Source organism: Eptesicus fuscus, chromosome 14 (assembly GCF_027574615.1).
Source record: "Eptesicus fuscus isolate TK198812 chromosome 14, DD_ASM_mEF_20220401, whole genome shotgun sequence".
In the NCBI taxonomy this organism is placed as follows: domain Eukaryota; kingdom Metazoa; phylum Chordata; class Mammalia; order Chiroptera; family Vespertilionidae; genus Eptesicus; species Eptesicus fuscus.
Window position 1 is genome coordinate 69268711 of NC_072486.1, and position 24519 is coordinate 69293229.

General features: G+C 43.7%; 1 protein-coding gene and 1 long non-coding RNA gene across 3 annotated transcripts in view; one reads left to right on the plus strand and one right to left on the minus strand.

Annotated features, from left to right (window-relative positions):
• Nucleotides 1-24519, minus strand: part of CPED1 (cadherin like and PC-esterase domain containing 1) — a 299822-nt gene that overhangs the window by 256224 nt on the left and 19079 nt on the right. Inside the window, exon 2 of the mRNA XM_008157594.3 lies at nucleotides 13430-13613. Coding sequence (XP_008155816.2) covers nucleotides 13430-13613 — 184 coding nt within the window. The remainder of the gene's footprint in view (nucleotides 1-13429; nucleotides 13614-24519) is intronic.
• On the plus strand, nucleotides 19729-21189 carry LOC114228375 (uncharacterized). 2 transcript variants are annotated; one of them, XR_003614521.2, is made up of 3 exons: nucleotides 19729-19801; nucleotides 19983-20140; nucleotides 20855-21189. It is a non-coding gene; the product is annotated as an uncharacterized LOC114228375 (long non-coding RNA). The 2 variants fall into 2 exon arrangements; XR_003614520.2 differs by having other exon boundaries at nucleotides 19755-19820.

Sequence of the window (24519 nt, forward strand, 5' to 3'; positions counted from 1 at the left end):
ATTCGAGAGAGAAGACAGGCCTGATTACCAGGCTACAGCAGGGATGTGGAGGGGCTGACCCCGCAGCATGGGAAGCCTTGGATGCAGGGCTAGGAGGTTTGGATGCTGTGTAGGAGGAGACGGGATGTCATTGGAGACTTCTTCACAGGGCAGCGAAGTGAACGGGGCTGTGCTTGTGCAATCACCTGGCAGTTGGTGGGGCTGTCCTATGGCAGGCAGAGGCCAGCAGCTGGGAGGGTCCTGGATAGGCACTGTGGTGGCCCCAGAGAGGCACAGTAACTGCAGGGAATGTGGAGCCATGGCTGATGGGAAGCACACACTTTACGGAGCATGGTGCCTGCTGTGTGCTGTGGCTGAAGGAGAGAGTGGACCCACCTGTGAGCTTTAGAGCCGGAGGGAATGCAGGGCTAACAGAACATGGTGGACAAGAACCACAGATAATTAAGACAATAATAGTTCAGTTGTATGCAGGTTGAGATAGTGGGACACACAGATCAGAACATCTGACAGGTCCCTGGAAAATCTGGACTCTCAAAATTCTGCCCGGAGGAGACAGATTAGGAGGAGACCTTGTTGAAAGGTTATATCCTCCGAGGAGATCATTGATTCTGCAGAGGAGAAAAATGTCGCGATGGAGTATCAAGAGAAGGTGCAAACAGATGACCAGGGATAAACATCTTGGAGAATGCCCAGATGTGGAGGAAGAGCATGAACAAGGAGGGGTCAGCAAGATGCCAGAAGCAGGAGGCAGCGGTATGAAGGAAACTGAAAGAGAAAATGGTTTATAAGAAAATTCTAGACCCTGCAGCACCCACTCTGTGTTGGGGCAGGCGTTTAATTCAGGCTGAGTCATACGTCTCACCAAGTTTGAGGAACACTGCCAAAGAAAGATAAAGAAAACTGAGGAAATTCCACAGTGAATTCACATTAAAGCTCAATTTATAGTTTTAAATTTTTTTTCTATTATTTGAGAAATACTGATATTCTACTTGTGCTCAAATCTGCTCTTGTACCAAAAAAAAAAAAAAAAAAAAAATGCAATCATAAATATAGTGACTTAATTTTGTAACAAAAAGGTATTTCTTGGTAAATTCTGAAAGGTACTTTGGGGAGGAGGAATATGAGAGGGGTGAAAGTCAAATTATTGAAGGTTAATTGGAGAGACATTTCTAAGGAAAAAATATCCACTTTTCCTTAGGTCTTTGCTTCCCAAACTGAATGAAGAGACTCTCTAAGGAAGAAGCAACTTAGAATGAAGAGAATATTCCTAGGGAAGTACTGTTTCACTGGGGGAAGTAAAATCTGAAAAGGAAGTGATTCGGGAAGTTTCAATAATAGTTGTAACATGAAGGGTGGAAAGTAAAAGTGGTACAAAAATTAAGAGGCAGTCTTGAAATATGGTAAGATGCCCTGAAGCTCCTCCCAAATTGGGGATATCTAAAATATTTCAAGCAGCTAATTCTGACAATACAATATCTGAGTCCCCAAACTCCCCTGGAGTTAATCCGCACAGTCAGTTGAAAGGTCCCATATGAAGGAGTTCATTTTTCTTTCCTGGAGTCTTTCCTCATCTAAATATAATATGAATATTATTCGTTTTTGCAAATTAAATCTGTCATTCAAAGCACTTTTTTTAGTATTTGGCAAACCAAACAAAACTCTCTAATTTCTTTTTTTTAAAGAGTCTTTTTAATTTTAAAGAAATATGAAAAGAACAATGATCTGAAATATATTACCTATAAAAAGTTCAATGCTGCATCCTTTAAAAAAAAATGAAAGCAGCAGAAAGTGCATTTAAAGAAACAGGACGGAGAAAGTATCTTCAAAGCTATATTAAGCATTTCCCAGCTTTGGAAAATTCACATTCCCAATCTGGTTTCTATGAAACTTTTAAAAAGATCAAACAATTAGAAAGAAGCTGGGCTTGAAGGAGAAATGCTAGGGATTTTGGTAAACATCTGGTTACCATTTCCAATTGTAAGAAGTAACCCACTTAAGGAAGCCGTTCGGTTCCTTTGGAGTAAAAACGGAGACACTGGCTTTTTGTTCTCCGTGCACAGTGGTGGGCAGAGGAAACATCAGAACCGGGAGGTCACTGGAAACTCAACTTTTATAAATAAAAACGTTTTTTTCAAAAGCTAAAGTAAACTGAACTCAGGTCCCTGTTATATAAACAGCTCAACTGAGTTAAGGTTAAATAAACATTCCTTGAGCTCGAGGGTGCCAATTAAAGAACACATTCTACTTGGTCATAAATACACCAGTAATTCTATAAGCATTCAGGAAAACAGCAATAAACCTGAACACACAATTACCATGTGCCATAACATAATAAAAGGGAATGATGCAGACTTATAAGTTTATTTGATTCAACTCCCCCTTCCCCGCCCCCCAGGTTGATTAATTAAAGGCACGGAAGCACTTCTGATACCATCCAAAACCTATTATTCGCATAATAAAAAACGTATGTCAGATGCGTCCTAGGTGAAATACTGACAAGGCAAAAAAAAACAAAACAAAACACTGTGCTTTTTAAATGTGACCTTTACTCTCCTGTCTTCCTGGTAAACAGTCACACAGCACATTAAACTCAGGAAAGCAGCCGGGGTGCCGGGGTGGGGCTGGAGGGGGCCAGGAATGAGCAGAGAAGTTCACTGGGCTCTAACGGTTTGGGTTTTAAAGCATCAGTAGAAGCATCTGCTATAAACGTGCACAACTAGCCAAAATGAACCGCTGCCAATTTTGCCTTCGGATCCACGTTTCTCCACTCCTTTGCCAGCCACGCCTCTCCGCTGCCCACAGGACACAAGACTAAAAGCAAAGACTGAAGAAAGGAAATCCTGAGAAGGATGGGGGTGGAAAATCTTGCCTTGCTTCTGTGTATGTGAATGCAATAGCAAATCACAGAACTGCGAATTTGAAGAAAGGCTTTGGTGCTTGTTGACATTCTCCTGAGTAATAAAACCACTCTCTCAGCAGCCTTCCTAACTCCTTTTATTCCAACAAAACTTCCTACTTGTTGAGATGGGCTCTGTTCCATGGCTGGATAACTCTAATTGATGCAGTGTTCATCCTTCAATTGATCCTGGTTACACCTTCTGGAGTTACGACAAATGAATCTCGCACTCGAGTATCCCATTAAACTTTAAGTGGGAATACAAAATGATTGGTCCGACTACTTGCAGGGCCTCCCAGAAACGTTCTTTTCAATTGGAACAATCGATTTCCTCGTGCCCACTGCCATTCTGATTTCCGCTACAACTGTAGAAATATGCCCTCTTCAAGGATACATAAATAATCCTGAACCAATGATAACATATATTATGTCAGAGTCTCTTGAACTACATATTACTTAGATTCTATCCGGGGAGCAAGTTTAAAACTTTTGAAAAACATTGATTCTCTCTTAGGCCACTATTTCATTCTACAAACTCAAACAATTGCTTGCTAAATAGTATCTGGATGATATGAAAGACAATAATTTGATGGTGCCCTATCTTTTTCTTTAGAGAATTATATAGAGTCATAAAAATCCTGCGTCATCCTATATAATAAAAGGGTAATATGCAAATAGACCTAACAGCAGAATAACCGAACAACCAATCAAAGCGTAATATGCTAATGATATGCTAAGGCCGTTCAACCACTTGCTATGATGTGCACCAACCACCAGGGGGCAGACAGTCAACTGGTTGACCAGTCGCTATGATGTGCACTGACCACCAGGGGGCAGATGCTCTGACCGGTAGGTTAGTTTGCTGCTGGGGTCTGGCCGATTGGGACTGAGCGAGATGGGCTGGACACGCCCTGGAGCCCTCCCATGGTCCCTCCTCAGACCAATCGTGCACCAGTGGGGTCCCTCAGCCTGGCCTGCACCCTCTCACAATCTAGGACCCCTCGGGGAATGTCGGAGAGCCAATTTCAGCCCAATCCTGCAGGACACTCCCCTTGGGAGGGCACCAGATGCAGGGCTCGTGGCTGGCGAGCACTGCTGTGGCAGCGTGAGCCTCTCCTGATTGGGACTGATTGGGCGCGAGCCCGTGGGAGGCACAGTGGGGCTGGGATGAGTGGGAGCAGCAGGTAGGAGCTGCAGGTGGCGTTGGACTGTGAGTTTTGGCCAATCCCTGCAGGCCACCCAGAGGGACCCCACCCATGCACAAATTTGTGCACCGGGTCTCTAGTATGATATATTTTCCAAAGCGAGGGACTGGAAGAGCATAAAAGTTAATTTTTACACTTTGCTAAGAAAAGAACTAGAGAGCTCAGTGTAGAGGACACAAAGGGACCTAAATGACGTGACAGGGGGTTGGCCCTTAATACTTTCCACGCACTCACGCAGCAGAAGCTGTCTGTGTACTTTCACATGTATTTTACCAGGGAGCATTTGTAGGTAACACTATGTGTTCCCTGTTTTATGGACCATTAAACCTTCAGTGAGTCCACTGTCACCTCTAAGCAAAACACCCACAAGTCTTCATATCCTGGCCTCTGTTCACTCCAGGTTCTGCTACATACATCCATGTGAAAAGCTCATAGCACTAGTGACTGAATTAAGTATAAACTCATCCACCTCCCCCAGAACCCACAGGCTGAGTAACACTGATAAATGATAGGGGACTCTTAAAAGCAAAAGAAGAGAGGAACTGTGAAAAATGGACCCAGCATTTAAAAGCCTCCGAGTCTAGAATCCTGGCTGTACAAAGCATCAGCCCTATCTATATACCACTGCATTGGTGGTTGCGTTATTTTCATTATAAGAGCAGATCTGAGCATTATCAGTGTTCCTCTAAAGTTATATAAAATCTAAAGCTTTATCAATGAAGTTTTAATGTGGATTCTCTCAGGCCATTCACTATGTAAGGGGCCCAAACATTAGTGCATCATTTGATCTCCACTGATTCATGTATTCGGTACAAATTTATTGTCTGCCCCTCTTGGAGGGCATGCTTTTAAGTGATAAGCAGAACAGACAGGATCCCTGACCTCAAGATTTTTTGGAAGTGGGGTGTCTTTTCCTAAATAGAATGAATGATCCAGGATACTGTGTGTTGGAATTTCAGGAGTGTTTACAACCCAGACCTTTCAATGAGAATATCTAAGAACCTTGTGTGCACATATGCATGGCCCATGGCCACTGACAATGGGGCGGTGAGAGCCTGGGGCGGGGGGCAGGGGCGGGCTGGAGGGGGTCAATGGGGGGAAAAGGGGGCATATGTAATGCTTTCAACAATAAAGAATTATTTTTTTAAAAAAAGAATATCTAAGTTGAGACAAAGTGCCTTGAAAACACCTGAAGTATTCATTTATCCCAAAATATTCAGCAACAGCAGCAATCTCTTCTCTGTAGTAACAGTATCATTTTCAATGGATATTAGAACTACAGTTCCCACTCACTGAACAATCCGAAACAACCAATTTGCTGAGGAGAAAACCCAGGCTTTGAGAGAGTAAGGAACTTGCCCAAGGTTATGTAACCATGAAACAGTAACACTAGGGACTCCAACCCTGGCTCGATCTAACTCTAAAGCTTTTTCTTTTTAATTACCGCAGTCTGCTACTTCCCCAATAAAGCAATTATTGTGGTTAAGCTCTTCTTACTTAGGGGTAATTTAAATCTCAGCTTCCTTATAGCTTCTTTTTGAATACAAATAAACAAAAGAAAAATTTGAAACAGGTTTTTCATACAAAAGTTCAGACTGGTTTTTTGGTAGCTGTTTCTTTTCCATACAAACTTCAGAAACGGCTTTTGGCAAATAGCCATTCTAAATAAACCTTCAAAGTTAGGCTAGCTTTCAAATGGTCCACGGATGTGTTAGAAATGTTTTAAGAGTGCAAGTGAAAGTAAAAGGAAATACAAGAAAGTAGAAATCTATTACATTATGTACAGGAGAGGAAATAGCCTTTTTTTTTTTTTCTTTTTAAATATGTTTTCCACAACATTAAGTCGTGATCTGTCTCTCTCGCTCTATTATCTGTTAATAGTGTTCCCAGGAACATAATTTGGTAAATTATAGTGCCCTTATTAGAGGGGGGAAAGCCGTGAAGCAACATTATTTAAAATACCATTCTCTAAAATACAATATATCAAGTGTAATGTCAATACAAATATCAAAAAGTGCTGTTTATCTCCATCTTAATTCTAGCCCTTCATAGATACGCATTCACTATTCCACGCTTACCTATAAGAGCCAAGATCTGACATCCATTCATTTGCATGCAAATGCTGCTTTGGTCCTTGACCTGTTAAGGTAGCATAGGGTTGTCTACTTCGTAACCCCTTTGAGAAAGGTGTTGTAGACATGCGACCTGGGCATGGGAGAGGTTTCCGGAAGGAACTGCAATGCTCCCTTCCTGAGGGTAAAACATAGTCTTTCCCTGTTGCTCTAGATACACCAAAACTCAAAGCCAAAAGTAAGCCTCAATCATAATAGCTAACATATCCATATCCAGTTTGAGCCCAATTTTTGTATTTTCATTTTAGTAATTTTGTAATTACATGTTTTATTTTACCATCAAATCCTTTTTAAATGAGGTTTGGTGTAAGTTAAAAATACTAAACTATCTCAGCCCCAGACTTTAATCATCAGCTTGGTAAGGGGTCAAATGACATAGAATTAGACGAGACACGAGGGTCAGCACACTTTTTCGGTAAAGGGTCTAATAATAACTAGTTCAGGCAGTGAGAGCCAGGCAGTCTCTGCTGCAACCACTCAAGCCCGCCGGTGCAGAACAAACGCCACAAAGCCAGGACGAAATAAATGAGTGGCTGTGTTCCAGCGAACTTCGTTACAAAAACAGGCGTTGGGCTGGATCTGGCCTCTGGTCCATCGATTGCCAACCCCTGGCAAGAAAATCAATATGGCCTTTCACTTTTTGTATTTCTTCAGAAAACATTCCATACACAACCCCAACATTACAAAAACAACAGCAATTTCCAACCATCAGAGTGACTCCGATTCTGTAGCTTCGACAGCAGGTTGACGTTGGCTTTTCAGGTGAACTATATAATACTTTTAATTGACTAGTAAAAGTGCAAGATGCATTCAGGAGTGGACAGAAAAGTGCTAACTATGCACTATCCTTCAATTTCCAGTTCTAACATATGCACATAAAAAATTCTATCCAATGATAAAATCTACTGAGTCAGTCTCTTGGACCCATACTACTTGGATGTTGCCATGGAAAAAGTTAAGAACTGTTTGTTGGAAGGCACTTATTCTCTCTTAGACCACTACACTCTTCCATGGACTAAAGCACTGGTTTTCTAAATGCTACTTAGATACCAGGAAAGGGAATAACTGGTTGGTGCTTCTATCTTTTCCTTCAGAGAATTATATGTTCTTAGAAATGCAGACATAGGATATACTTTTCCAAAGCAAGAGATTGACAGGCCATGAAAGTATGTTTTACATTCTAAGTTTTGCTGGCCTAAATCTATAGACAATTGTCTTTTTACTGTTCTCAAAATCAGCTTACAGATGACATGCTTGTAAATACTCACAGAGTTCAGTCTTAAGGAGTGCAATGGCATTATAGCAAACTGACTTTTGCATCATTTTATTCCCAAAATTAACTCTAAAGATTGTTACTCCTTGAACCATGTCCCTGAGGACAGTGTTCCCCAAACTGGACTACATGTCAGGATTACTCGTTTCCAGTTTTTAACATATACATTCCTGGGCCCCACTCCCAGACTATTGAATGAGGAAAATATTGGCTGAGTTTTACTGGGTCTCAGAACTCTGATGGGGGTGGACAAAGTGCTTAAATTCTCGGCACATCCTACGGTGAAGTAAATATCATTTTTGTCTTTAACAGATAAGAGAACTAGGGCTTGGAGCACTTGACTTGCTTAAGGTCATGTAGTCACAACCCTGCAATCCTTCTGGATAGAGCCACCAACTTCTGTTATGTCACTAGAATGGAATTAACCATATTAGAACCCAAGACTTCCTTTCTATCCAATGAATATGAACTAAATAAGTAGTAGGACAATTAAATAAAATATACAGCCCAAATGTTACTCCACAAGAACAGATTATATTTAATAGTGGCATGTTGCCTGCTTGGTCTAGGACCCCCTCTTATTTTTTTCTAATTTTTATGCATTTCTGGCCTTAAAAGTTTAGGGGGAAAAAAAAGTGGCCCCAAACTGGAAAGAAGCCACATGGGCTTCAAAGGATGACACAAAGTTCAGCAGAAGTGACTTGGGGTCATCAGGAGAGGAGAGGAAAGCAATGGATAGATAGAACAGGGAAAATGCATTTTGTATTTAATTTCCTATGACAAGAATATCCTATCTAATAAAAGGGTAATATGCAAATTAACCATCACTCCATCACAAAGATGGTGGTGCCCATAACCACAAGATGGCGGCGCCCAGTCCTCTCAGCCCCACTGGAGTCCCCCAGTCCCAGGGGGGCGGCTGCTGAGCGCAGGCAGCGTGAGTGGCCTGGAGGAATGCTTGCTTTATTGCCATGGCCATGAGGCAAGTGTTCCACGCTCAGCCACAGATGGGCCTCTGGGCCACGGAGAGCCTCTGGGCAGCGGGCACAGAGCGGCCAGGCCCCGCAGAGAGCTACTGGTGCACGGATTCCTGTGCAGGGCTGCTAGTATTTTATAAATGTGTCAATTCTGCTCAGAGGGAAGGAGGGAGAGGGGACGGGAGAGATTAACTGAAGAACTTACATGCATATATGCATAACCCATGGGCACAGTGAAGGCTGGGGTGGACCAGGAACCAGGTGGAGAGGAATAATGGGGGACATCTGTAATTCTCTTAGCAATAAAGATAAATTCACACACACACACACACACACACACACACACACACAAAGTAAAAACCTTAAGTAGATTTGGAGATATTCCACCCCATTAGCTGGCACCATCAAGCCCTCATTGTATAAATGTAAACTACCTCTGCCCCCCTCTGTGGCATTAAGACTTAAGGTATAATGGGTGACCTTTCTCTCTCCATCTATGTAACTATAGTGACTTGTTTATCTCAGCACCCTACATCTTAGCCTACAAGGTGGTCAGTCCTCCATTTATATTCCCCGAGTGCATCACAGAATTTCTCATCAGAGGTAGAGAACCAATGACCACTGAGTGTGGGGTAGGAATTCCTTCGAATTGTTCCAATAGAGAAAGTAAACAGGTAATAAACCCAAGAATATATGCAGCCTTGCCAGTAATAAAATAAGTCCAAGGTAAAAGAAAGAAAGAAAGAAAGAAAGAAAGAAAGAAAGAAAGAAAGAAAGGAAGGAAGGAAGGAAGGAAGGAAGGAAGGAAGGAAGGAAGGAAGGAAGGAAAGAAGAAAGGAAGGAAGGAAGGAAGGAAGGAAGGAAGGAAGGAAGGAAGGAAGGAAGGAAAAAAGTCAGTCAAGTCTGCACCTGGGTACTTAGTAAGTTTTGTTTCTAATGTAATATTTCCAATTTCAGGTTAGCAAACAGCAGACACTGCAGTGGTGAAGTGAAAGATGGTGGGTAGCTTTCTAGATCATTCTGAGTTGCTTCCACTTCCTCTGGGCTGCTCCACAGGAGAAGATTAAGTTTCAAAGCACCAACATAGCCTCAGACTTGTTGTTACTGCACATGTAGCAGAATAAGCATGAGATGGCTACGTGAAACTAAAGCAAAACAAATTTTACAAGACTCGAGTGTATAGAAAACGTTTTTTGTAGTAAGTGCTTCCTTGCAAACATAATTTGTACGTTAAATCTGTAGCCATGGCAAATAAGCTGCAATAACACAGTGGGGTTTTTTATATGTTAGGTAATCGAGGAAATGTCAGCTTATAGTCACAGAGCTTTTTTATTTCAGGTATTCAATGCATAGGAGCTCAGAGAAAACGACAAAATCAAATGAAAAACAAAAAAGAAAATCAATTTTCCATATGCGTGGAATTGCTACCCTTTCCTGAGGCCTATCCAGGAACAATATCTTACTCTACAAAGTAAAAGAATAGCCGTAGCCAGTTTGGCTCAGTGGATAGAGTGTCGGCCTGCGGGCTAAAGGGTCCCGGGTTCGATTCCAGCTGGGGGCACATGCCTGGGTTGCAGGCTCGATCCCCCCAGTTGGGGGCGTGCAGGAGGCAGCCAATCAATGATTCTGTCATCATTGATGTTTCTATCTCTCCCTTCCACTCTGAAATCAATAAAAAATATATTAAAAAAAAAAAACAAAGTAAAAGAATAGTAGGAGATGGATGTGTTAAAAGCTGAGGGGATGTGGGGAAGAGCAGACAAGCCAGCATTTACGCTGATACCCCGGGGACGCCACTTAGTTATCTTGTGCTGCTCGCTGGGCCCCTCGGCTCCTGGGGCTGCCAGATCCTATTGCCTTTCGGGGTATTTGGAAGCTGCAAAGTAATCCTCCTTTTTCTTGTAAAACTGACCCAAGGACATCAAGGGAGCGAGGAGACATATTCCCGCTGTGGTGCAACTGGAGAAAACTGAACATTGGAATGGAATGAAAGTTGAAATAACCCATGTTGAGCCCGTACCCAGCCAGTCACAGCATGGAGGAGGCCGAGGAAGAGGAACTGTGACAACGGTGCTGTGTGATCAGGGCCCGCGCTCTGCACCACTCACCAGCTACGCAGGCGCTGGTCACACACAATCACCAGGTTCGCTGATGGGGTAGACCAGGGGTCCTCAAACTTTTTAAACAGGGGGCCAGTTCACTGTCCCTCAGACCGTTGGAGGGCCGGACTATAGTTTAAAAAAAACTATGAACAAATTCCTATGCACACTGCACATATCTTATTTTGAAGTAAAAAAACAAAACAGCAAAAACACCCGCATGTGGCCTGTGGGCCATAGTTTGAGGATGCCTGGCTAAACTATTTTGTGGGATGAGAACAAACATTTTATTTATTTGTTTGTTTGTTTGTTTGTTTGTTTGGGGAGAGGGGTGTCTGGTCTGTGTTCTAGGGGAGGATCTAGAGGTTCCCATGCAGGGTCTCATATGTTCCTGCGTTTCTGAAAGTCTGTTTAGGGTGATCGGATGGCTTCAGAATGAAGGTATGTGGTACTTTGGGGCTATTTGGCCTGTTTTTCAGATTCTGAATGTTAGTGTTGGGGATCTAACAGACTTAGGTGGGTGTCTGAACAATTTCCTGGTGCCTGAAAGCATGCTGGGGGTGTCTTATGGCACCTGCGTGGGTGTCTGGCATGTGTTTGGGATACCTGGGGGTACCTATGTTGAGGTGTGTGGGACCACCTGAGACGTATGGAAGTACTTTTTTCCAGACTTTTAGTCAATTCTGCCTGTAGCCAACAGTGCCCCTTCTTCAATGGTGACAAATCTCTTCATTTCTTGTATCCTCCACTCTCCAACTTCTTGCCCCCAACTCGCCTTCAAGGCCATCAAGGTCCCCAGGCACCCGCTGAACACACGTCCCCTCGCACCCATTCCCCCAAAACAGCACCCAGCCCCATTGTCCTCCCCACACAGAACCCAGCCCCGCTGCCCGGCCCTCGCAGCCTGAAGTGGGATTCCACAGGCTTCTCCGCGAGGCCCCGTCCCCCATCCCAGGACCACACCCTCTCACCCGCCCTGGAGAATATGTGTTTTACAGCTTTCCTTTACACCTGCTCTGATCAATGGTTTCTGACACTATCATTTATGGATGTTCTAGATTGGTCCTTCTCATTAGAACCAACCCCGACGGGGTTTGTAAAGTTTGTCGCCAGCCCTCTTTGCTATGCCGGAGCTCTCTCCTCCCTGTTTCCTCCCGGGCTTCCAGAAGCCCGGTGCTCCAGGTTTCCGTCTCCCCGCCCCGGGCCAGGGACCAAATGGCATTCCTGGCCTCAGGGCCCGTACCCTCCACACTTTTCATACCTTTCTTTTCATCCAAATGGATTTTTTTTTTTTTTTTTGTGGGGGAAGAATATTTTTTAATCCTCACCCGAGGAGTGAGGATATTTTTTCCACTGAATTTTAGAGAGAATGGAAGGGGAGGCGGAGGAAGAGAGAAAGGGAGAGAGAAACATTGAGAGAGAAGCATCAATTTGTTGCCTCCCGGCTGCTGCCCTACCAGCCCGGGACTGAACTTGCAACCAAGGTACATGCCCTTGGCCTGAGAATCAAGGCCACACTCCTTCAGTCAGCGGGATGGTGCTCTAACCACTGAGCAACTGGCCAGGGCCAAAGTAGTTTTTGTGTGTGTGTGTATTTTTTGTCTAACCCCTGGGAGCTTTGCTAGCTAAGTAGCTTACAAGTTTACAGCCAATGTGGTAAAAGGTGAACGTGGTCAAGAGTGATCTTCCATTCACCAGCATAAACCTAGCACTTTAAAGAGTACCGGGGGGCGGGGGGCGGACACCTAACTGCAGAAGTGCTATGACGACGGCATGATTGTTGAAACCTGAAGGAAAAATAAATATTAGTATGGCCCCGGGATCTGCATATTCTCTCCCAAAGAAAACCTCTGCCAAGTTCAGCGGTCGATTCAAACCGCTTTTCTTCCTCCTTTTATAAAGAGAACAATCTGGTTTGCTCCTGTGAATGAGCACTCCACATCCTTGCAGATTTAATAATGACAGAGTCAAGCAGGATACTGGGCCAGAAGAGAGACGGGGGCAACGGAGAGGTGAGGAGGAGGCGCACAGACGTGAGGGCTGGAACACAGGGCTTCAAGTCCTGCCCTTCCCGCCACCCAGGTGTAAGACGCAGGGTGAGTCCCTTCGTCTCTTGAAACCTCAGTTTCCCCTTCAGGAAAATCAGGGAGAGGATTTAATGTGCCTTAAGCTTAGGGCACACAGAGAGTGTCCGTGGGGATGAAATGAGGTCATGGACACAGAATACAACATAGTATCTGTCACAAGGTCAGTTGTCCAACAAGCGTTAGCTGTTATTGTTAGTGCTCTTTCTGACCCTTATCAGCTATTCAGCTCTCTTTCTCAAATAACTTGTTTAAACACTTGTCTTTTATTTTTCACTGCAAATGAAAGAAAGAAAAGCAGTTGACCAGTAATAGCATGTGTGATAAATACGCACACTTCTTTCACAGTTACAGACCATCTATGAATCACACTGAAGCTGGCTTCTGGAAACAATTCCCAGCACATTCCACTTGCAGTCAGATGAATTGGCAATTTTCTTAAAATATGAGCAGTTCGGCGCTGGGCAGAACATGTACTCAGGCTCATAAACATAAACATGTTTTACGCAGCGTTTAAACATGAACGATGCAACTCCAAAATGCTGCAAAAATACAAGCAAAATAATTTCAAGAAAAAAGACAGCTAGCTAAAGAAACATTGAGAGGAAGCAGAAAAGGAGCCACGTTTTCTGTAAGGCAAGGAAGCTGACCAGGGAGGAAAATTCGTGTTTCTGGATTCTTTTAGAGGGAGAGAGGAGCACATTCCAGGAATTATTTAACATTCCACGCCAAGCCCCTTCGGTAATCACTCTCACAGCCTGACCTTTTTCTAGCAGCTCCAGCCCAAGGTCAGGACCGGGCCCCTCTTCAGCGATGACCACTGTGTAACCAAGTTGAGCGAGAAGATGCTGGTGGAGCCGAAGTTCCATTGTGCTGGAGGAGGGAGGCCTGTAGAGGATGGCCCTTCTGCCGTGGCTGCCAAAGTGGGTCTCCATGGATTCTTCCAGCTAAAAAAGAAAGGAGGCATGAAAACTCAAGAGGAAAGAGCATCTTTCTCTTGAAGGACATCATTCACGCAAATCAAGGACCATTCGGAAAGTTATCTTTTAAGTTTTGTTCTCTAGACATGAAAGACATCGTCTCTGAAAGGCTGACAAGGACAGAGACAACCTCCTATGCAAGAACTGAAGGTGCACTGAATTCTTCTCACTATTACAGAACGTTGAAATTTGGGGGCCATTAACATAGAGCTCCTAGAGGAATACCGTGGTGCAGAAATACAGAGCGCAAATGTAAATGAATAGCAATGCCTGTCATCTGCATTGTGCTTTTATAAAGTCGTTCCAGCTGCATTATCTTAGAACAGGTCTTCTGGGTAAACATGGTGGAGGAAACGGACTCAGGGAGAGGCTGGGTTTTGTTCTGGAAGGAATTGTTCAGGAAGTGCCACAGCTGGGAAGCAATCCCAGAGCCCTTTGGAGACATATGTTGCTACCGCTTCTCTCAGGAAGCAGCAAAGCTTGAATGCATCTCAATGAGACTGGTGGGTCTTTGTGTGAGGGGAGCTAGCAAAGTGTCATAGTTTTAGGTTATCCCTCCAACAGTTTTTTGTCCTCCAAATAAACATTCCCTGTTCTCACAATAACGTTTGGAAATACCATTAACAAAAGGGAGTTTTCTCATTGACAAGTAGAAAGAATGACAACATTTTTATAATGTTTTTAAAATATATTTTTATTGGTTTCAGAGAGGAAAGGAGAGGGAGAGGGAAAAAGAAACATCTATGATGAGAGAGAATCATCTGAAAATTACTAGACAATGCACAGTGGAGTGCAAGAGAGCAGAAACTCCGGGGCCAGGCTGCTGGGTTTGAATACCCCGGCCCCACTAGCACCATGTGTGTGACCTTGGACAATACTTTCCTCCCAAGGGTGCTGTGAGGATTAAGGAGTTAATATTTGTAAAGTGCTTAGAACTGTGCCTGGCATAGAAGAAGTACTAGATCTGTGTTTTAAAAATAACAATATACCGTATCATAAAGATCAGAGAGTCAGGAAAAACGTTTCTGATTCTGAGCTCTGCCTGCCCCATACAGATGTGTGATGAATATAATGGAAAGGAATAGAACACTACCTAATCACACTCTCTGCGCATGGTACTTTGGCAAAACATGGCTGATTAAAGGATATCACGTTTATTGGAAACGAAACTATTTGAACTCAAGAGTTTAACTGCAAATTTGGACGTGCTTCCCCAAAAAAATCTGGTTCTAGTTTGCAATGATAAACGTCTAAGAAGGAGTACTTGAACCTCAATAGAGTACAAACCTTTGGACACAGGAGTTAGAGGGAACCAGTAGCACCGAGGAGGCCAACATAAGCAAGCGTGCATCGAGGTGGAAGACCAAGGCAGATGCTTCCAAATATATCGGCGTCACGCAAGCAAAATGCAGGGTCCAGAATTCCCTTCTCGTATTATTTTCTTACGCAATCCCAGGATGTGTTTCTCTATTACAGCCGGTTCAAATATAGCAGTGATTTCACGGAAAGAGATGGTACTTTCAAACTTCAAGTTATTATTTAGGAAGATGCCATTCCTCTTTCCCCCCAATCAGGATCAGGTTAAGCAACACAGAGGTAACTCTTACCAATATACCTTATAGAGAGCATATTCTAAATAAAATATAATGACTGGGCATTTTTGTAATAACCTTGACATAGGCTGATATTTTAACTCATGTCTCTGACTACAAGGACCAAATAGGAAATGAGCTTGTCAGTCAAATTATGTTGTATCATCGTGTCCTACAAACCGCCCTGTCCTTGCAATATTTATAACACACTGTATCAGCAGAGTGGCCCAATACCAAGGAATGAGAACAGTTTTAGCCGGTCTGGCAACAGGTGCACGCACTGGGTATGTGAAATGAAAACTGTGCTAACAGTACGTCAACCGCACTAGCAAATGCGGGATTAGCAAACGCCAAGAGCGGCACTTTCAGAAATAAAAGCTCCTGATTACTCAGACAATTTTGAAGATATATATTTAGTGGGAAAATACATTCAACCTGGGCACCACTACAACTAGACTGGAGACTTGCAAGCCTCAAAATCTAATTGAGAAGCTAGATATTCTATTCTAATGACACTCTAATCCCTAAATTACTTCCCTCTCTCACTTCCTGAGAGATCAACAGAAAAGTCCCTCAGACATCATTTTGCTAGACTACATGGAAGTTGTTTTATTAACTGAACACATTCTTATTGGAAGGACTTCCAAATCCGAAACCTTTATACCACTTCGATAAAGCAGAGGACAGAGTGTTGTAATAAACCGGTTGGAGTGTTACATGAAGCAAGGCAGAGTCAGACTAGAGAAGCATTGGGAAATCCAAAATCTGGATGTGAATTCCGGCTGTGCTAATCACTTGCTTCATCCGCTGGGGCGAGTTATTACTGAATCTCTCTTTATCAGGCTTTTTCTTATGTGTAGTAACAAATCCTACCTCATGAGGTTATATTGGGAATTAAATATATTTTCTATGTTAAAGTGTGTAATATAGTGTCCTATCAATAAATGATCTTAAATGTATGAATGAAGTTGATTAATAATGTTATATTGTAACTGCTTTTATAATAGGAATTCTAGAAACTTTTCAATTAATATAGTTTGGTCTCTGTCAAAAAGAAACAGTTCTAAAATAAACTATGTAGTTCCAGATGCCCTGTTATGTTTTTCTTTGTAGTACTCATTACCTTTTAATGCAAAAATATAATTTATTTATTTACTATGTTTATTTTCTGTCTCCACACACCATAAGGGAAGGTAAATGAAAGCATGTATTTTTGTCTGTTTTATTCACTTTGGTTTCCTCAACCTAAGAATAGTATTTGGAACGTAATGGGCACATAATACATATTCTTTGAGTGAGTGAGTGAATGAATGAATGAACGCAAACATCCTTTTTCTCAATATGTAAAAGTCTTTGCTATAAATATTACTATAGAATATTTGGAATAGAAAAGGGAAAAATGTATTATGAAATTTACTTCAGTAGAATTGTGAATAGTAGCAAGAATGACAAAAATAGAATTAAATATTTGAACAAAATAGTAACTTTCAGTAAAAATGAATAAAAAGCTATATTATGAAAGTACTATATTTCTCAGATACTTATACTATTAAAAAGTTTTCTCCAAGACTCACCAGAAAACCAAGAAATACTGCCCTTTTAAAATATAGTAGGAATCAAAAATAAAACTTTTTTCCTACACAACAGAAAGATTATTTCTGGATTTATTAAAGTAGCCATGTATTTATGACATCTTTTGGTGCTTCTACAAATATATAGTAGACCTAGGATGTGTGTCATATATAACTAAAAGTCAAATTGCTTTGCTGGTCTAGATTTTTGGCATTTTAGAAATATTGCAGAGCCTATTACTGTGAATTATGTTTTAATTTTTTCTACTATAGAATAAAATATTTTTTCAATTGATGAAATGTGCACTTATTTTAGGTAATTCAAGAAATAAAATGGATAAAGTTTGCTAGGATGTATAACTTACACATTTTCTACTTAAAACTTATTTATAACTGCAGGATGGTTTAGGAGCCACAGGTTCCCTAGAAATGCAAGCAGGGTCTCTGGAGAATGCTCCTCTCCTGAATGAACCTTTAGTGAACCTCTGCCTTGGATCTCACAGCTGACTCAACTGAATTTTAAGCCCATCATGGAAGGACCATACAGTTGTCAGAACTTCTCCATAATCTGACTGTACATTCAAACTGTATGTTAGGGCTATCTCAACACCCAACACCCAGTGAAAGGCAAGTTTGCTCATCTGTGGCTCTACATAAGTTCTAAACAAATAATGAAGAAACAAAAGCAATAACATATATATATGCAGGGACTGGGCCAAATCTGTGCACCAGGCCTCTGACATCCCCTGAGGGGTCAAGGACCGCGAGAGGGCACACGCCAGGCCGAGGGACCCCACCGGTGCAAGAATCTGTGCACCGGGCCTCCAATATTAATATAAAAAATATTATGTATGCTCAGTACAGCTTTGAGAAAATGGCAAAACCCGTCATCACCCATTCCTGAATCTAATTTTCCCTTTAGCACTCTTCACAATTTCTAATTATATGTAATTTGTTTAATGTCTGCCTCTCCTACTAGTTGGTATGTTTCATGAGAGCCTAGACTTGTCTGCTTTGGTCATTGTTGTACACACAGCTTTCTGCAGGTTCTGAATAAGAGGGAATGAATGAATGAATGAATGAGCAAATGAATTAATTTATGAATGCAAAGTATGAGTTAATTATTTGTAAATACATGCATGCCCTTTAATTATTGTACTCACTGTCAGGTGAAAAATCCACTAGAAAATCTCAGTGGAGGCTTTGACATCTGCATCTCAAGCCATAATATATCCATTACTTCTTCATCCCCAATGACTATCTCTTCTACATCATTGCTACCATCCATTCCAATGGTTACACCTTGAACTTTATGGTTCCTCCCACAGTCTCACCTCTGAAATTATAAGTAAAATGAGACATTTCATCCTCTAATCACATTCATATATTTCCAGCTCTTCTCATATATTTCCAAAATGTCCATTCTTCTACCACTGGTCTTTCCCCCAAATGCCAACTTTCTTTTACTAGCCTCCTTTTCACCGTCTTTCTCTGCAGCTCAGATTCCATGATTCAACATCTAAGCACTGCCTGCCTGATCTATTAAATTCCCTTTCTCCACTGTGCTTCCATCATATTTACATGACAAAAGCTCAAGCATGGAAGAGCTGGGGATCCAGCAGTAAACAGACAGGTGACAGCCCATCAAAGAAAGCAGACTTAGGCAATTATTTATAAGAAGTCAGGACAGGGGCAGGTAAATCAGGAGGAATAAGATGTTATGGAAACTTAGCCAAGAGACCCAAGGAAGGTCTCTGCAGTGAGATTCTCGTAGGCAAAGCCAATTGAGTCTTCAGGCTTCCCAAACCATTCTGCTATGTGTCCTTGGTCAAGTCTTTCTTACACTGTCCACAGTGACAAGACTTCTTCACTCTCCAGGTAACTCTAACTTCCATAGATAACTGCTTCCCCACTCATAGAGGAAATTAGCACATTAGAACGAAACACATTGAGTTACACAGCTTCTCTTTTGGCAAACCTATAGGCTATTGGCTTAATGAACATTTCCTCTTTTCTTTTGATTTCCATAAAGAAATCTGTCCTCCACTTATCTATGGCTAATCACTCTGCTTATTCTCCAGATTCCATATTCCCCCTCCCCTAGGCAATAAACCTCCTCCCTATTTCCACTCTCAAATCCCTGAGAACTTCATCCATCTCTAGCCGCCCCTCCTCCTGGGTCCTTAATATTCTCTCCCCCTTCTCTCCCAGTGGCTCTTTTTCAATGTTCATTCATTTAATACTAGAAGCCCGGTGCATAAAATTCATGCACGGGGTGGGGCAGGGTGTTCCTCAGCCCAGCCTGTACCATCTCCCATCTGGGACCCCTCAGGGGATCGGGCCTAAACCCCTGTGGGATTGGGCCTAAACCAGCAGTTGGACATCCCTCTCACAATCCGGGACTGCTGGCTCCTAACAACTTGCCTGCCTGCCTGCCTGCCTGATTGTCCCCTAACTGCTCCCCTGCCGGCATGATTGACACCTAACTGCTCCCCTGCTGGCCCAATCACCCACAACTGCCCTCCCCTCCTGGCCTGGTGCCCCCCCCAACTGCCCTCCCCTGCTGGCCATCTTGTGACGACGTGGGGGTGGCCATCATGTGATGTGAGGGTGTGAGGGTCAATTTGCATATTACCTCTTTATAATATAGGATTTTTAAACATTTTATATATGACAGGCATGTTTGTAGGTTCTGGGGACATAACAGTGAAGAACCCTGGCAAAGGACGGTCTTTCACTGAGCTTACTTTTTAGTGGGAGGAGCAATACACAAGTAATGAAATCAGACAATATAAATTCCTGCAGAGATGAGGTCAGGGTAGAGTGCTAAAGAATGACCCAGGAACTCCCTTTAGATGTCACAATGCTGTTCTTGCCTGTGTTATGAACGTTCTGGATGAAGAAAAATGAGAGGAGAAAGGTAATTCTTAGAGGGAGAGAAAAGATGGGAAGAAAATTTAAAACAGAAAGATGTTGAAGGTCAGCAGCACAGGTACTTTTTATTGCGAATGGTAAGTATGGTCGGGTAGGTAACAAAAGCTAACTAGCACCAAGGATAAAAATACAGGTAATGCCACATCACTTATTATCTTGTTAAGTAGCTAGTTGGGAAAGAAAACCTGGTGACTAGAAGAGAATTGATGCTGGTAACTTATGCTGGTCTTTCGAATTAGGCCCAACTGGATGAACTTCGATTCCTTTTATTAAAAGCCAGAGAAGTGTGAGAAATGCTCACCCATCTGAATTCAAAGAATGGACTCGGAGACAGAAGTATGGCAAAAACGAGACTTTTAATATGTTTTCGAGAGCGGGTGTCCATCCCATTGTACAGGTACACGTGGGGCAGGGAACACAGCCTATTAATTTAGTCCCTCCTCCGGTTCCTCATTGGCTGAGTACTATGGGGTCACCTGTTTCCTCATATGCCACGTAGGTCTTGCGGTCTCCCATTGGGCCATTTAAAAAATATGGCCTGAGGCCTTTTTAGCTGTTTCCACCTCCCCTGTCTAGCTGAGGCAGACGCCTCAGGGGTTTCCACCAGGGTGCTGGCCCACGTGCACAGTTCTTTGTTCCGCTTCCCTCATCCCTGCATTCTGTTTGTCCTGGGGGAATTCAGCAAAGTCCATCAAAAGCTGACCATGCTGGAGATGGATCCCAGAGGTCCATTTCCTACAGAAGGGAGGAAGTAGATGAGGAAAACTGGACGTACTAACAGATTGGTGTTGTCCTTGTTTTATTTTGTTTTCTGAGTGGATGGGTATCCGAATAGATTCCAGAAGCCCAGACTTTTACAACCTAAATCATAGGCTTTCCTACAGACTATCTGCCATCGCTCCCTTTGCTCCCATAAGGCAGAAAAGAGGCTTCTTTAAAGGGAAAAAAAATGGGAACACTCAGGGGCCTGAGTGATCAAGACATGAGAGAGGCCTGAGACCTGTCTTAAGGGGTCATCTCCTCGCATGGGGGTGGGGGGATAAGGGAAGGAAGAGCACCGGGAGTGAGATGGGGTACATGGCAGAACAACCACAATCGATGAAATGTACAGGAGCTGCCAAGGAGGACAGCCACCTCACACCAGACCAGGTTCATAGCTTAAACCAGCAGGGACCAGCTGGATCCAACATGACAACTCATTTCACCTGACGGTAAGCGCTAGCTGGATCACATGCTCACTGTACATCAGCTGGCTGAAGGACACTCCACATGCCACCATAATCCGAGATGGAAAGCCCATATAAGGACACAAGTGGCCACAGAGTTCCTCAGAGAAGTCTCCACTCTTTCCCGGGAAGATCCTGAATATTCCTTCCCATCCTTGAATACCCTAGCCCCCTCTCCCCCCATTAAATGAACCTCAATAAATGAAGCAAATTCAGCTAAAAGGGCTGCAGCTCTGCCTCACTGCTTCACTAATAAACTCACTTTCACTTTAAACTTGATGCTGGCTTGTCTTTGAATTCTTTCCTGTGTGACGCCCAGAACCTACAGTGGGTCCCAGAGCCTGGGGTCCCCAGACCCCGAGCGCCTCCTGCATCAGGAGGGCAGGCATGTACGCACTGCACTGCGGGGCCTGGTTTGGTTAAAAAGAGTCAAGCGAAGCAGCCACAGGCCAGTCAAACCTCAAGTCATGGTGTGTGTCCCTGGGAGAGAGCGAAGTGCAGAGGATGAAAACATTCCAGGAGTGGCGAGAAAAGTCCCAGAAAGGATTTGCTGCGCGGATACTAAGTAAACAGAGAGCGAGTCCATCAGCTCAGTGTGAGAATGAGAGGGCCCAGCACAAAAGTGGAAACAGGAGAGCCGCGGGCCACCCCAGGCGTGGACAGCCCAAACTAGGGATTGATACGGCCAGTCGCCTTAGTCCGCTGGGAACATCTGAAACACTGAGGCTTCAGAGATAGATGAGGATGGCTGTTGATCAGAAAAGACTCCATCACTTCTAATAAGTATTAAGCCTATAATCTGAAGGTAAACCCTGAGAATACCCAGGTCATCTCCAGGCTAAACGCCCATGCGCCTCACCCACAACCTGGAACCGCAGTGCCTCCTAAAAGGGGCGCACAGTATTGGGCCTGTGTAACTGAAAGAAGGAGAAGGGGAGAGGCTGAAGAAGAGCAAGTTGCAAAATAAATAAATCAATAAAGGAGCCTGGCCGGTGTGGCTCAGTGGTTGAGTGTCGACCTATGAACCAGGAGCTCACGGTTCAATTCCTGGTCAGGGCACATGCCCAGGTTGTGGGCTCAATCCCCAGTCGGGGGTTGCAGGAGGCAGCCGATCAATGATTCTCTCTCATCTTAATGTTTCTCTCTCTCTCCCTCTCCCTTCTCTCTGAAATCAATAAAAACACATTTTTTAAAAAGGGGGGGCGGGGGGAGGAGGCAGACGGAGCAGCTTCTCAGCACTTGGGTCATGCTGGGGTTCCTCAGAGGCGTGCTGCTTGCTCAGCCCTTGCCCCGCTAACCCTCACACGGAGCAGGAATCTTGGAGACGAGGACACATTAAAAACAAAACCAAGGGCACAAAAACAGGGATTTCTCCTCCAGTCCGTAGCTGGCGTCCCCTGCCGTGACTTCTTGCCTCCTGGGCCTGGCAGTAGTTATTGCCTGCCTCAGTTTACCCCCACCGAGAGGCATCCACTTCACAACCAACCTGGAGGAGTTGATATTCCCTTCGGTGCTTCTCCCAATTTTTTTTTTTCTTTTCCATCTCTTTTGAAAGTCATATTAAGTGCTTTTTCCAGCCCCCTCTGGAGGCTTTTCCTCCCACTAATTTTCCTTAGGGTGCCACCCACGGTGCACAGCTGCGGACCATCAGTTCACTATTTGCTGTAACTTTGCAGACATAACAAAGACTAAACTGAGATGATAAACACTGGGGAATAGCTGGGAGATGGGGGTCATGGCAGCTTCCTTCAAGGCATCTTTGAAAAACAGATAAAGCTTTAAATGCAACCAGGAGAGAATGCAGATTGCTTTTTCTTTTGGTCCCATCGATTTTGCTTCCTATTTTGGAGCAAACCAAAGCCACTCCAGTGAAACCTTTTATACCTTCTCCTTCCCTCTGCCTTCCTCTTTCACTGCCTCTCCCCCACCCGCTCGCCCCCCACCCCTCCACTCCCACCCCCTCTTAGAAGCCCACATAGAGCTTCAGAGGAGGAAGAAGTTATTTTCTCTCTATCCTCAAGCCCTGAGGGCATTTGCAGCCTTTCCAGTAAATGTTCTCCAGGCCCCTGAATCTTACCACAGTCCCAACAGGAAAGGGCATCCGTAACAGGGAAATATAAAATCGACAACTAACACTTATAAAAAAACCAAGCAGAACACAAGGAGAGACCCTGTTCTTTTGGAAAAAAAAAAATGTTCAAATAATGGCAAGTCTCTGTCCCCTGGCACCAAAACAAGTTAATACAGCAATTCAGTCTTAAAATAGCAAGTCCTTACAAAGGCAACGTACAAAAAAGGAGAGAACACTGCGTTCATTACAACCACATCAATACCTAAGCATCATACCATCTCCGACCATTTTCATAGACGCCAGAGACCCTGAGTCTAAGTCCCAGGCTTTGCCAGCAATACCCCAAGGCCTTCTGCACCCTGGTTCTCCCCTTACTTCTCAATCCCCATTCACTATCTGCTGGCACTTGCCGTCCTTGGCTAGTTATGAGAAGGAAGAGAGCAAGGAAAGTCAGAAATTGTTCAGAATGGTCAGCTGGGGACACTGGCCTGCTAGCTTCACCAGGAAGCCAGAGCTTCACACCCCAGGGAATCGCAGCATTGTCCCTCCAAGGGATTAACACCCCTCCCTTCCTCCCTGCAGGATTGTGTGTGTGTGTGTGTGTGTTGTGGGGGGGGGGGGGGGCAGGGGGAGATAAGCACAGGCACAATCAAGTCAAAGTGATGCAGGGGGAGGTACTTAACCACAGGTCAGTCTAACCTGGGAGAAAGCTCCTTGGCAAGGAAGTGGCCCGAATGCAAGGCTGGGAAAATTTAGGAAGTTGATTGGCTATTTTGAACTATTTTGAAAAAGGTCCTAGTTGAAACTCCGGGAGAACAAGGTCTCCTTTTCTCTCTCTCTCCCTCTCTCTCTCTCTCTCTCTCTCTCTCTCTGATCTGTACTCCACCCATTGGTTCCTGTTCTCTTCCACCTGGAAACACGTGACCATGTGGGTCACGTGGCCTCCTGGAGCCCGAGGCAGACTGTGCAGGCTGCAAAGATCTCTGAAGCAGAAACCCTGGGTGCTGGCTCCGATTCTGGCCCTGCTGAAGGCACAGTGGGACTTTTCCATGGTGGGACGAAGGGAGACGGGACATTGGGAACCCAGGGGCAGACGCAGACTTCCTGAACACATTTTGTCAGGAGACCACCATCTCCGGTGCCTGGGTCCTTGGCATTCTTCCCTCACGATCCCGTGGGAGACCCGACTTCCACCAACAGCACCGCTTTGGCTTCGCCTGAAGCACTTCGTTTTCCTCATCTGCAAATGAGCACCAACCTCCATCTGACTGTCCATGCGATTGTAGGCATCCAAGGAGACGCAAACCATGAAGATAAAAGCATTTTAACATATATTGCCCCTCATAAATGTAAGGCACTCTCAAATATCTCTTAAAGAAGTTATTGCATCGAAGAACCTCTTGACAAATTAAAATATTTTAAATTGTTAAAAGATAAACTGAAGTCTATTTAAATGTTTAAGATTATTTGAGCAAAAGT